The 14,645-nt window shown below is 47.9% G+C and overlaps 1 protein-coding gene across 9 annotated transcripts in view; it reads left to right on the forward strand.

Moving 5' to 3' along the window:
- Positions 1–11,203, forward strand: part of EMSY (EMSY transcriptional repressor, BRCA2 interacting) — a 47,837-nt gene extending 36,634 nt beyond the window's left edge. For 4 of the 9 annotated variants that reach the window (XM_079973328.1, XM_079973331.1, XM_079973330.1 and 1 more), the window contains 5 exons: positions 1,386–1,536; positions 2,254–2,404; positions 3,829–4,407; positions 8,715–9,221; positions 9,404–11,203. In XM_079973328.1, coding sequence (XP_079829454.1) covers positions 1,386–1,536; positions 2,254–2,404; positions 3,829–4,407; positions 8,715–9,221; positions 9,404–9,595 — 1,580 coding nt within the window. In that variant the 3' untranslated portion in view covers positions 9,596–11,203. Of the gene's footprint in view, positions 1–1,385; positions 1,537–2,249; positions 2,405–3,828; positions 4,408–8,101; positions 8,200–8,714; positions 9,222–9,403 lie in introns of those variants that run through there. The other 5 variants (XM_079973332.1, XM_079973333.1, XM_079973334.1 and 2 more) reach the window with 2 other exon arrangements.
- Positions 11,204–14,645: the final 3,442 nt, after the last annotated feature.

Consider the following 14,645-nt stretch of genomic DNA (forward strand, 5'->3'; position numbering starts at 1 on the left):
CACCTTTTAAGTTGAATTCCTGAAATCAATAAACTTTTCCACGATATTCTAATTTTTCAAGTTTCACCTGTATTTTTTACATTGGAAAGCTTTGCTCAAATGCTTATAGATTAGCAGTTTGAAGTCTCCAGTTGACTGTATTGGCTGTTGGTTCTGACAGCTGCTACTGTCAACCACGGACACTTCATTTTAGCCTTTCTGTGGTAGCAGAGAGAACTAGAACGTTGCCGTGACTACTTGTTCCTCTGCACCATTGCAAAAAGCGAAGAAAAGCCTGGCAAGGAGTGGGCAAGCATGTGACTGATGGCTCTAAGGCAGCAGTTCTTAACCTGTGGGTCCCCAGATGTTGTTGAACTACAACTCCCATCACCCCTATCTAGCAAGGCCACAGCTCAGGGATGATGGGAGTTGTAGTCCAACAACATCTGGGGACCCACAGGTTGAGAACCGCTGCTCTAGGGTCTGGAAGGAAGCTTTGTGTGGGTGACTGTAGCAGTTGTGAGAATTGACAGCTTCCAATAGTCATCTGGAGGCTTCTGACCACATAGAGGCTTGTTCACAAGGCATCTATGTAAACTACGTAACTGGGGAAGAGGTGTGGAGATGGTCTGGATCTTAGCCTGGGTAAATTCCTAGGTAACTGTTGCTGGATTTTAATAAGCCTATTGATTTCCCACACTTCCTTTGAAGATTTAGGACTGCCTTTTTTTCTCTCTCACTGGAGTGTGCCAACAAATTACTCGTTGGTGGTTGTTGTTTTTTAAAGCATAACATTGCTGGGCCTTTGCCTACTCACAATGATTAACCAGGATTCCTTTGAGTTTCTTGGTGTACAGAATTTTCTGCGAGGGCAGAGTTATTTAAAGCAATTACTCAAGAGCGAGTTTCACTTGTGCCATTGCTGTGATACAGAAGATGATAGAAAAGACCCAAAACATGGCACCTTTAACCAGGATGAGTCCACAGGGTTCCTGGTAGGCGTCTGGTTGGCCACTGTGAGAACAGGATTCTCAGCTAGTTGGACCTTTGACCTGATCCAGTTTCCAGGCTCTTTTTAACTGTGTTATCCACTTGTGTGTATTTGCACAGGGTGTTAAGAATGTGGTTTTGTTCTTAAGCCTTACTAGTGCGTAGGCTTTTGGAAGACCCCTTGTACGTTCACTTGAACTGCAAAGTACGGGGAAACGAGACATTCTGACGGGGACTTGGTTTTCCTGAGCCTTCAAAAGACTCCACCTGTTTTGGGGATAGCGGTGGAAAACCAGCTTGCAACCTTTCTGTCAAGCTCCACTGTGACTCAAAAGACTCAGCAGGAGGAGACTTGGAATCCCAGGGCAGGGAGCGGATTTGGCCCCATTCCACCCACCCTTTGCTTTTCTCCGTAGGAATGAACAAATGGCCAAGAACAATTGGCCATAAGAACATAAGAAGAGCCTGCTGGATCAGGCCAATGACCCAAGTAGTGCCACACTCTGCTCTTACAGTGGCCAACCAGATGCTCGTTACGGGAAACGCGCAAGCAGGATTCAAACGCAAGTGCCCCCTCTCCCCTTCTGTGGTTTCCAACAACCGGCATTCAGAAGCATCCCTGCCTCCCGGCCGTGGTGGCAGAGCAATAACCATCATGGCTAGTAGCTGTCGACAACCCTCTTTTCCATTTATAGTGGGTGAAGTTAAAGCTCCGCAGGTGGGGTCAACAATGCATCAAGGACAGTCTCTGCTCTTTCCCCCGGAAACCTGCTGACGGAGATCCCGTGTGTGTGTCTGTGCACGTAGGAGAATGGTGCAGGCTGGGATCCTTGCAGTGTACAACCCCACTCCGTGCAGTACTCTTTGGCATTCTTGAGCAAGTTTTGGAACGTGGTGGCCGCTTAGAAGCGGTGCTCTCTGTTCCTTCCTGCCCCACCCGCCCCTCCCAGATCTACACTGTCACTTTAGGTGACATTCTCCACCTTCCTGTAGCTGTACATCAGACTTCACCAGCCCTAGTGCTGTGGGGAGTTGTAGTTCAAAGCACTTAGAGGCTAAGGCTGATCCACGTCCCTTTGACCCCAGCATGTAAGACTAGCACTGCTGCTGAACACACTTACTTTAAATCTCACCAGTTTTTCCATGGCTTCATGAGAATTCCAGTGGAGCAGGCAGCTTTGTGACACGCCCTGAGAGGCTACCGTTGATCTTTTCCTTCCTTCCTTCCTTCCTTCCTTCCTTCCTTCCTTCCTGTCCTTCCTTCCCTTTCTCACTTCCAGTTAGCCACCGGTCCCAGCCTCACCAGCAGTCCTCCCAGCCCCAGCGGACTCTGCTGCAGCACGTGGCCCAGTCCCAGACAGCAACGCAAACGTCGGTCGTGGTGAAATCTATCCCAGCCTCCTCCACGGGCGCCATCACCCACATCATGCAGCAGGTCAGTAACTGTCTCTCCAGCGCAGCCTTTTTTCGATCCAGAGAGGTTCCTGTGATTGGGCCTCCGGTATCTAGCTGTGTTTCCCCTCTTGAGGGGTTGATGCTAGAGATTTGGAAACTCCCTCCCCGGAGAAGCTAATACAGTACCTTGGTTCTCAAATGCCTTGGTATTCAAACAACTTGGAATCCAAACACTGCAAACCCGGAAATAAGTGTACTGATTTGCAAACTTTTTTTTTGGAAGCCGAATGTGCTCCATTTTGAGTGTTATGCATCCAATTTGAGTGCCACACTTCTGTTTTGAGTGTTACGCTGAGGCCTGTCTGGTTTTGCTATTTATTTTGCTTTTTTGTGGCTCTTTTTGTTTTGTTTTTGTGACTGTGTGGAACTCAGTTCAGCTACTGATTGATTGATTGATTGTGCGACGGCAGTACATTGTTTATCGCTTTCATTTTATGGGTCAATGGTCTCATTAGATAGTAAAATTCATGTTAAAATGCTGTTTTAGGGGTTGTTTTTAAAAGTCTGGAATGGATTAATCCTTTTTGCATTACTTTCTATGGGAAAGCGCGCCTTGGTTTTGGAACACTTTGGTTTTGGAACGGACTTCCGGACCAGATTAAGTTTGAGAAGGAAGTTACCACTATAATAATAATAATAATACCCCTTACATACACATTTAAAAGACCACGGATTTTTCAATCAGCCAAAACATTAGGAGAAAAGGAATGTTTTTGCCTGGCACCTAGGGGTACAGTATGTAAGGATGGCACCAGGCACACATCCCTGGGGAGAGCATTCCACAGACAGGGAGCCAGCTCAGAAAAGATCCATTCTCGTGTTGCCACCCTCCAGACATCTCATGGAGGAGGCACGTGAAGAAGGACCTCAGTGTCAGGAGTTCAGCCTACACTTGAGTAGGACGCTGGCAGAGACACATGCCCGACTGGCATGTTCCCTCCCTACTGGTCGATTGTTTGGGAGCTTCAAAAGCTTTTTTCTGCCCGAACATCGCAGTGACCGATGCCAACAGACACACTTGGAGATCTGCAGAGTCTTCGCAGCTTGCATAACAGACCTCAGCAACTCAGCATTTTGGCTAATCTACTTTATTTACACATAAACACACACGGAACACTGCAACATGGCTCCCTCTCTCTCTAGCATCAGACAGCAAAGAGAAAAAGGACAATAGTCCCACTTCACGGAACACAGTAACGCAAACATCCTGTCTCCGTCACTTCCCACTCTGTGAAGTCAAAACATACACCGTCATGTGAAAGACAACAATCCCATGACTGCAGTCATAGTTCAGGAATTCTAACCCTCAGATCATAATTGCAGGGTCCAGGCTAGTTCATAAGGGGAGTGGTATCCCGTAAGAATGCATTGAACGCTGACGCCTTTTTGCTCCCTCTCCTCAAGGCCCTGAGCAGCCACACGGCCTTCACCAAGCACAGCGAGCAGCTGGGGACAGAGGAAGGGGAGGTGGAGGAGATGGACACCTTGGACCCCCAGACGGGCCTCTTCTACCGCTCGGCGCTGGTGCAGGCACAGAAGCAGCAGAAGCTGAGCCAGCCGCCCCAGCTGGAGCAGACGCAGCTTCAGGTCAAGACCCTGCAGTGCTTCCAGGCCAAACAGAAGCAGACCATCCACCTCCAGGCAGAACAGCTGCCCCACAAGCTGCCCCAGATGCCCCAGCTCTCCATCCGGCACCAGAAGCTCGCCCCGCTGCCGCAGGAGCTGGCTCAGCCCAAGCTGGATGCCCCGCAGGCGGCAGCACCGCCCCCTCCTCCCCACCACCCCATAGCCCGTGAGAGGCAGCTGCCCACCTTGGTGGCCCAGCCCCAGCAGACGGTGGTCCAGGTCCTGGCCGTCAAGACCACCCAGCAGCTGCCTAAACTGCAGCAGGCGCCCACCGCCCAAAAGATCTACGTCCAGCCCCAGCCGCCCCAGGGACAGATGCAGCTTTCCACCCCTCCTGAGAAGCAGCCGGCAAGCCAGGTAAAGCACTCAGGGCGCTGGGGGTGCTGTGAGGGGTTGAGGGGGGGAGAATTCCACTTGCCTTGAGGGCCCCATGGAAGCTGCCATGTCGAACAGTGAAAAAAAGACAGTCACGTAACCAAGAAATTACACAAAGCAAAAAAAATTAACCACGAAAATCCCTGGAACGAGAAGTACCGTATTTTTCGCTCTATAAGTCGCACCAGCCCACAAGATGCACCTGGTTATTGGAGGAGGAAAACAAGAAGAAAAAATATTCTGAATCTCAGAAGCCAGAACAGCAAGAGGGATCGCTGCGCAGCGAAAGCAGCAATCCCTCTTGCTGTTCCTGGCTTCTGGGATAGCTGCGCAGCCTGCATTCGCTCCATAAGACACACACACATTTCCCCTTACTTTTTAGGAGGGGAAAAGTGAGTCTTATAGAGCTAAAAATACGGTAATCGACTATAGAATAACAAAAAAATAAAAAATAGACTAGAATTAAACAAAGACTTTATGAGATGCCAGCTACAAAACTTGTTTCACTGAACTAATCTGTTTCCTCAGAAGGAAATAAAGAAACTATAAGATTTTAAGTGAGATCAAACGGGCTCAAGAGCAGGGCTGAAAATGTTGGGATACTGCCAGGGAGACAAAGTCCATCATGGCTCCCAAGCCGTTTCCGGAAGTCCATCGACCTCCTGTAGAAACACAGTATCAGCAATTAGCGACACGAGCTCCAGAAAATAGCTTGTGACATTCCAGAGCAGATGCATGCTCTATCAGCAGATAATGCACAGCGAAAGATGCACGCAGAAGAGCATTATTTAGAAGTTTATTCAGCGTTGGTCAGAACAAAGAAAAAACATGACTGCCTGCTTCGGTCTGCTCAGGCACAGAGAGAAACAAAAGCATAGACACAACAGAAACATCCTGTGAACAGGAAATACGCAGACTCTGTGACTCACAAAGCCTGCTCTCTTTTAAGGTGGAACGGAAATATCCTAACAGAAAATGCTTCCTCGAGTTTACAAAAAAGGTATAAAAACCTCAATGACAAGTTTTAAACATAGCCCTATTTAAGAGAATCCAGCAGTAGTGAGAAGAAATTGAGGTTTTAAAGTTTCAAACAAACTCAAAAAGCAGGGCAGAAACTCAAAGAAGTTTTGAACATGAACCTTATTTAAGAGAACCAAGAAGTAGTAATAAGAAATTCAGCTTGTTTCTTTATTTCCTTTTGAGGAAACTGATTAGTTCAGTGAAATGAGTTTTGTACCCGGCATCTCATAAAGTCTTTGTTTAATTCTAGTTTATTTTTTTATTTTTGTTAATCTATAGTCGATTACTTCTCGTTTCAGGGATTTTCACGGTAATTTCTTTTGTGTAATGCCATGTTGAACAGAGCAGCCACCGTTTCCTCCTGTCGATGGACGCCAATTGGTAGCACTCATATGATTTGCCTGTGAAGAAGTTGAGGCTTTGGCGAGGACAGAGCTAAGGGGGCAGAGAATCAGTGGCAAATATATAGGGCCTTTGTAGGCTTTCCATGCTTGTGCTCCCGTTCCCAAGCACCCTTCCCTCTGCTCTTACAATTTTTATTACAATACAGTCATATCATTCGCAGGGGGTTGGGTCCAAGGGTTCCAATTAAACCCCAAAACCGCCTGAACGCAGACCCTTAGAGCCGTCTCATGTCTGGCAAGTTGGGGCGGGTGGGAGACAGAGAGTGTGCCCAGCACTGTCAGAGCCCAGGCCTTTCAAGCAGGTCTTGCCCTCCAAGCAAAGCAGAGAGGCTAAACGCTCTTTTCGTTCCATGCAAACCCAGGGTAATAATAATAGTAGTAGTAGTAGTAGTAATAATAATAATTAATAATAATACTAATAAATTATTTATACCCCGCCCATCTGGCTGGGTTTCCCCAGCCCATCTGGGCGGCTTCCAACAAAACACTAAAATAGAATAACCTATTAAACATTAAAAGCTTCCCTAAACAGGGCTTCATTTAGATGTCTTCTAAAAGTTTGGTAGTTATTTTTCTCTTTGACATCTGGTTGGGAGGGCGTTCCACAGGCTGGGTGCCACTACCGAGAAGGCCCTCTGCCTGGTTCCCTGTAACCTCACTTCTCGCAGCGAGGGAACCACCAGAAGGCCCTCGGCGCTGGACCTCAGAGTCCGGGCAGAATGATGGAGGTGGAGACGCTCCTTCAGGTGTACTGGACTGAGGCCGTTTAGGAGCTTTTAAGATCTCCCCCTTGCTTCAGATATCCGCCATCTTCAAATAGCTAAAGGGTTGTCACATGGAAGAGAGAACCAGCTTGTTTTCTCCTGCTCTGGACGGTAGGACTCGAACCAATGGCTTCATGTTACAAGAAAGGAGAGTCGGACTAAACAGCACAAAGAACTGCTCTAACAGTCAGAACTGTTAGACAGTGGAATGGTCTCTCTTGGGAGATTGTGGACTCTCTTTCCTTGGAGGTGTTTAAGTAAAGGTTAGATGACCATCTGCCATGGATGCTTTAGATGAGATTCCTGCATTGTAGGGGGTTGGACTAGATGACCCTCAGGGTCTCTTCCAGCTCTATGATTCTTTTTTTTTTTTTGCTAGTAATTTTTTTATTAAAAATATGGAACGCTTCACGAACTTGCGTGTCATCCTTGCGCAGGGGCCATGCTAATCTTCTCTGTATCGTTCCAATTTTAGTATATGTGCTGCCGAAGCGAGCACCTCTATGATTCTATGTTTGGGGGGCAAGGCCTATTCGGTGTGCCCACTCTGGTAGTAATAACAACAACAACAACAACAATAATAATTATATCCCGCCCTCCCCAGCCAAAGCTGGGCTCAGAGCGGCTAACAACAATAAAAGTAACACAGCGATGCTCATTTGAGATCTTGCCGCATCTCAGACAGCTTTACGGGACATTGAGAGCCTCCCATAATCCATGCTCCAAGAGGGTTTTGCCCTCCCTCCACCTCAATAGCAAGGCGGAAAGCTTCACATCTCTTTCTGTGCCAGGGAAGCCCAAAGGAACTTTTAAATGCTCCACCTTGCTTGGATTTAAGTTGCACGGTTTCAACCAGCCCGGCTTCAGTGGTAGAAATTGTGCAAGTTAAATGCACATAAGTTGCAATCGTTCTGTATGTATGATGATTTCTCTCCTCCAAGGAGCACAAGGTAGATTTCTTGGTAATCCTTGTCCCCATTTTATCCTTGCTACAGCCCTGTGAGGTAGCATAGGAAGAACATAGAAAGCTGTCTTATATGCAGTCAGACCGTGGATCTCCCTAGCTCAGCATTGACAGACATGACTTGACAGAGGCTCTTCGTGGTTTCAGAGGTATCTCTGAGCCCTACCTGGGAATGCTGCTAGGGATTTAAATTGGGAGCTTTGGCATGCCAGGTAGCTGATCTGAGCTGTGACCCTTAGGCTGAGGGAGTGTCTGGCTCCAAGGTCACCCATTTAACTTCATAGTTGCGCTGTGATTAAGCTCACATTTAACCTAAGCTGTGCCAGGAGTGTATTTTTTGAAAGTCAGAGCTGGGTGCAAGGAAGGAGCAACCCCTCTCTGTGCTAGGAAGAGAAGCCCCGCCAGGCTAGTGATTTCTATTAGTTTCAGACGCTTTCTAAATACAGATCTTTTGCAACTGCCATTGCATGGACCGATTTCCTGATTTTATTTCATTTTCACTTTTGTTTTGTTCTTCTTTTTAGGTATAAAGTTATTGATTTCTGTCCCCGTAATACCTTTTTTTGTTAATTTCTGTGGAGCGTAAAGACGAAGGCCCGGCGGCACTCTAAGGACCTCCATTGTACGTCTTCCTTTGTCGTTTTACATCACCCTCAGCTTAGTAAAAACTGCTTTCTTTGAGAAGAGCAAACCTCCTTTTCCTTGGGGAAGGGTGCAAAACCACGAAGGGGAAACCAAGGAAAAATGAATCAGCAGACAAAAACATATATCGATTGCCATAGACGCTTAGGGGCAAAAAGTCACTCCTCTCTTTTTAAAACTGGCTCTCTGAGCCTTTTGAGGTGGGGGCAGGGGTGGAATTGAGCAGGGAAATGCTTTGGGGGGTGTAAATCCCAAAGGAATACGAGACTGCGGGTTGTAGATGCCTAAGCAAGGCACCTCGCAGTCTGAAAGCCTCTCCTGCCTCTTAACGTATTATCCCCCTTATGTTGCTATGGATTATTCTGTCTCACAGCACTTTGACTTTCAAAATCATGCCCCCATTGCTGGTGTTTATTACTGTCATTTAGGTTTAAGTAGCGCCATGCGTCCAGCCAGCCTGCCTTTAACGTGCATAAACCCCCTTTTAATTTCCAGGTGCACCAGCCCATCATAACCCAAGGATCCTCTGTTACAAAGATAACCTTTGAAGGCCACCAGCCGCCCACCGTCTCCAAGGTGACCAGCATCAGCGCGGTGCCCAAGCTGGCAGCACCCCTTCCGAACCTCTTTCCTGCCCAGGTGTCCGCAAAGACGGCGGTGGCGGACATTTTGAAAATGTCCATGATGGAAGCCCAGATCGACACCAGTGTGGACCGCGTGGCGGCGGACCCGCCAAACAGCAAGGCCTCCCCCGCCACCGGCGGGGTGCCCGGCGAAGCGGAATCCGTGCCCGCCTCCGTGCTGAGAGTGGCCACGGTCGGGATGGCAGCGTCGGTCCTCCAGCAGCCCAAGCGCCTGGACTGTGCCTCGAGCCCCCCTGCCGTCAGGCTGCCCTTGCCAGAGAGGAAGCAGGGCACCCCGGCTGCCGGCAACCACTTCATTCGCATCCAGAACATCGCCCCAAAGAAAGTGGAGGAGATTCCTGCGGAGATCTTGATCCAGGTAAACTGGGGGGAGAGAAAAGATGAATTTAAGGAACCGCAAAAAGAGGAGGAAGGAAGCCCACCCAGATGGGCGGAGTATAAATAATAAATTATTATTATTATTGTTGTTGTTGTTGTTGTTGTTATTTTACATATTTCTCGTATGGCTGTTAATGCACAGTTTCCCTCCTCCTTTTCCAGACGATCCCTCAGTTTTCCGTGGCCTGCCATTCCACCTCCAACGTGGTTGTGGAGCCCAGCGGCCTCCTTGAGCTCAACAACTTCACCAGCCAGCGCCTCGACGAGGAGGAGACCGCAATGGAACAGGACCTCGACAGCGGCAACGAGGACGGGACCGAGCCCAGCCCAATGCAGAGCTCCGAACACTCGTAGCGTGCCTGCGATGCCGGCGTGCACTTTAAAAGGATGACGGTCCCTGGAAGGCAAAGCAAAGACTCAGCTGCTGGTGTCGATGACTCCCTTGTAGTATTCTCCAGAAGCACTTTGCCCTTCGGAGGCAATTTGGGGGGGGGCTCGCCAAGCATCGGGGCGCTGGCAGGGAACAGCGGTGGTCGCGAAACGATTTCGGAGGTAGATGGTGTTGCCGCGCCGGTTTAGCCGTACGACAGTGGGAATGTATTTTTTTTCAAGCAAAGAAGACAAACACGTGGCGGTTTTTATTTCTTAAAGGTGTGTCACCGAAGTTTTTGTTTGCTACGACATTCTGGACCAGCTGCTAAAAACGTTCTTGGTTGAAAACAGGCAGCAGCGCTCTCCGTTTGTAGTTGAATGAAACTCCCATCGCAAGATGTTTGTAATTTTATTTTATTTTTTTAAAACGTAGCATGCCCTGGGTCCTTTGGTGCTGGGAAAGCACTTAAGAAATTTTGTCTGGTGTGTGTTGTGGCTTCCCTGCACTGATGTGCCATTTTATTTTCAAATAAGCTTATGAAGATCAGCCGCTTCTAAACACAAAGCAGTATTGTCCAGGAACACTCAGGATCACAGGGAAAACACGCTGCGAGGAGATCCTCTTACTGGATCAGACACCAAGAAAATCACATTTCTTCCGGGCATAGATGAAATCGTCCCACATTTAAAGTTATTTTTATTTATTCAAAATAGGAAAACCTGAAGAGAGAATTCCAGCTTCACGCTCCTTGGTCCTGTTAAACAGGCCCAGCAACCTCAATACTTTCTTTTCTTTTTTGTAAAGAGAAACGGTTTGATCTTTAAGCTGCAGGGTGGGAGAAATACGTCTCAAAAACAGAACAAAGGGCATTGATAATCCGAGAGAGGAACTGTGTTGTGGGTTGTGACATTCAGACATTTCTTTTGTTCTTATGTGCTTTTTTTTCTTTTTAAAAAAGAGGAAATTTAATTATGACTGTTAAGAGACTTTACAAAGGAAAAAAACACACCTTAAAATTACTGACCTTCTGTTGTTTCCGAGATGATCCTTTTCCAAGCCTTACCATTTTTGTTTGCACAACGAATAATACAATTTTTTTAAAGGTGTGTGTGTTGCGTCGACTGAATCAACCATAGTAAAAAGTAAGAAACGGTCTGTACAACTTAGTAATGAAGACATTGCTTTTTTAAAGAAAAAGAAAAGAAAGAACTGTATATAGGAACTGGTTTTTTAACGTGATTTTTCTTTTTTGTATAGATTTCATTATAAATAAGCATTTTTGATGTATCCTGTATATACATATCAGTTGAACTGCCCTGTTTTTTTTTGGTGCTGAAATACTACTTCAAGTAGATATCCTCTGAAGGCTCTAATACAACTTGTGTCAAATATTTTCTAAATGGTGATTTTAGTGTTTTGTAATTAAATGGCCGCTTGAGAGAACACTCCGGGAAGTGAAGTATGATAACCAAAAACGCTCTGTTGTCCATTTAAGCATCTTGTATCTGTGTGTATGGCTTGGCTCTCCCCACCAGGTGGCACTGTTGACCATTCCTTGTTAACATCTCTATAAAAAGTCAACCACGCTCTCCCCTGTTGCGATAATCCTCCTTATGGCTCTAGGAGGGGAGAGGGCTCGCGTTCGAATCGTGCTTACGACTTTCCCCCCAGTCTTCTGGTTGGTCGCTGTGAGAACAAGATGCTGGAACAGATGGGCCATTGGCCGGATCCTGCAGGGGTCTTCTCATGTTCTTGTGCAGGGGCCAGCAGACTTTTTCAGCAGGGGGCCAGTCCGCTGTCCCTCAGACCTTGTGGGGGGCCAGACTATATTTTGGGAGGGAAATGAATGAATTCCTATGCCCCACAAATAACCCAGAGATGCATTTTAAATAAAAGGACACATTCTACTCATGTAAAAAACACCAGGCAAGCCCCACAAATAACCCAGAGATGCATTTTAAATAAAAGGACACATTCTACTCATGTAAAAAACACCAGGCAAGCCCCACAAATAACCCAGAGATGCATTTTAAATAAAAGGACACATTCTACTCATGTAAAAACATGCTGATTCCTAGACTGAGAAGGCGATTGGGCCGAATCCGGCCCCCAGGCCTTAGTTTGCCTACCCATGTTCTTATGAAAGAGAGATTGGCCAGCGCTCCTTGTGAGTCTGGGTGTGCTTCTTTCAATAAGAAACCACAGCTTCTCCTTCAGATGCTGTTGAGGCTTCCCCTAGAACCCACGAAGGCTCTGAACACCCACACATGCACATATGCTCACTGCCCCCTTGGTCATGAGAGCAGCTACCTTTGTTCTCCCCCTGAAAGTACGTAGAGATGAAAGAGGAAGTTGGAAGAGTGTGCCCCTCGTTCCTACTTCCTCTTTCAACTCTATTCACTTTTTGAGGCTCACATCGGTTCTCCCCGATTCAGCTTCTGCGGAGATCCCTCGGAAAATCGAAGCCCATGCATCTACCCAGCATGGTCTCTTGGGGGAGGGTGGCCGATGGGGCAGGGTTTGGGGGACGGACTCTGAAACCCCAAATTGGCCTGTAAGCCTAAAAAGGATGGCAACCCAATGTAAAGAATTGGACAGATTGGGCTGGAGAGGGAGGGATGAGATAAATGCAAAGTGAAAGCTTTGAGAAATGTACAGGCAGGGAAAGGTTTTTGGCGAAAGGAAATAGAGATGTGATGGACCTTTTCAAATAGGAGACTAGTTCAGTCTATGGACGCAGGTGGTGCTGTGGTCTAAACTACAGAGCCTAGGGCTTGCTGGTCAGAAGGTTGGCGGTTCGAATCCCTGCGACGGGGTGAGATCCTGTTGCTCGGTCCCTGCTCCTGCCAACCTAGCAGTTTGAAAGCACGCCAGTGCTAGTAGATAAATAGGTACCGCTCCGGTGGGAAGGTAAACGGCGTTTCCGTGCGCTGCTCTAGTTCGCCAGAAGTGGCTTAGTCATGCTGGCCACATGACTCAGAAGCTGTATGCCAGCTCCATCGGCCAGTAAAGTGAGATGAGCACCGCAACCCCAGAGTCGTCTGCGACTGGACCTAATGTTCAGGGGTCCCTTTACCTTTAGTTCAGTCTAAAGTGTAGATCAGTTGATTCCACAATGCAGGACCTGGTGTCCTCAAGCAGAAGCCAGGGCCCCACTGTTTTGGTGGAACCCACTGCTGATGCTTGTGTCTCGTCCTGATCCCTTTTCCAAGTCGGTCTCCAAACCCCTTTCTTCCAGTGACCCACTCTTCAGTATCTGGCGATTACTTCTCAGTGCCCAGCCAATCCCCTGGCAGCAGATTTTATGTATTCTGCTAATACATCATCATTATTATTTTGGCGCTGTGTTTATTGTGGCCATCTTATCCTAAAATAACACGATCATGCTGGTACTTTTTGCTGAGACTGAAAATCTTTCATTGTCCTAAAGGGTGTGCCAAAGACACTCCAGTTTTCCTACCTCCGTTTAAATCAGTGTCTTCTCTCAACACCACCCACGCTGTTCACCGCAGGGCCCCTTGCGATGAGTGGGTTGGGTGGACTTTTGTCTTCTGTCTCTCCCCCGGTTGCAGCCTTTCTCAGGAAACCGGAATCAGCATAGCCAAAAGCAAAACAAAAACCCCTCCACTCTTGCAACGGCTAAACCCGAGTTGTGTAGGCAGGCTTGGAAAGAGGTGTCTTAAGGAAGAACAGCCGCCTTATCTGCTGGCTGCAAAACAGCGTCTATTTTATTTTTAAAAGGCTGGCTCCGAAATCACTTAGCACTTCGCCTTGCATGCAGCGCTATGAGAAGTTCATTTGCGCCCTGTGTGGACGCAGTTCAATAAGCTGTACAGTGGAACCTCGGGTTACATACGCTTCAAGTTACATACGCTTCAGGTTACAGACTCCGCTAAACCAGAAATAGTACTTCAGGTTAAGAACTTTGCTTCAGGATGAGAACAAATCGTGCTCTGGCGGCAGCAGGAGGCCCCATTAGCTAAAGTGGTGCTTCAGGTTAAGAACAGTTTCAGGTTAAGTACAGACCTCCGGAACGAATTAAGTACTTAACCCGAGGTACCACTGTAATTGTTTTCTGCTTCTGAGTGTTCAATAGGTTTGCAGGAGTCTCCAACCTTTCTCAGGCCTGGGAGCTGTGGTACGTTTGGAAATTTAAAACTGTCGCGGGCACCACAGAATAACCGTTTTGCAGAAGAGGAACCAGTGACTATCACAATCTTCCCCACCTGACAAAGAGGCAGTAGAGTCTGGCCCATAGTGTGGACAGCCAAATTAAGTCTCTCTTAAAGGTAAAGGTAAAGGTACCCCTGCCCGTACGGGCCAGTCTTGACAGACTCTGGGGTTGTGCGCCCATCTCAAGAGGCCGGGGGCCAGCGCTGTCCGGAGACACTTCCGGGTCACGTGGCCAGCGTGACATTGCTGCTCTGGCGAGCCAGAGCTGCACACGGAAACGCCGTTTACCTTCCCGCTAGTAAGCGGTCCCTATTTATCTATTTGCACCCGGGGGTGCTTTCGAACTGCTAGGTTGGCAGGCGCTGGGATCGAGCAGCGGGAGCGCACCCCGCCACGGGGATTCGAACCGCCAACCTTTCGATCGGCAAGCCCTAGGCGCTGAGGCTTTTACCCACAGCGCCGCCCGCAAGTCTCTCTTAGCTAGTGCCTACTTGCTGTGCCTTCTTACTTTCAACCAATCTAGAGGGTAGCACTGTCTACACTTCCATACCCTCCAACACAACGTGGCCCAAATCTGGGAAGCCATCTTCCGGGTCTGAAATGCCATGCGAGTCACGTGACCTGTTCGAGATCATGGACCTGGAAATAATCACGCTTTTTTCAGGACAAGATGTCGCTCCGAAATCTTGCTAGAGCAAGGCGCCCAAGAATGGTTGCCGTTTCCTTGCAGGGAAAAATGGGATGTCCCAACTTTTCCGGGCAGTTAACGGGGATGCGTTTGTCTCAAGACTGGAAAGCACGGGTCTGAGTGGTTTTTTTGCTTTTACCATGCCTTCTAGGCTCAGGAAAACCCGCTCT

Source organism: Podarcis cretensis (assembly GCF_951804945.1).
Source record: "Podarcis cretensis genome assembly, chromosome: 4".
NCBI lineage: Eukaryota > Metazoa > Chordata > Lepidosauria > Squamata > Lacertidae > Podarcis > Podarcis cretensis.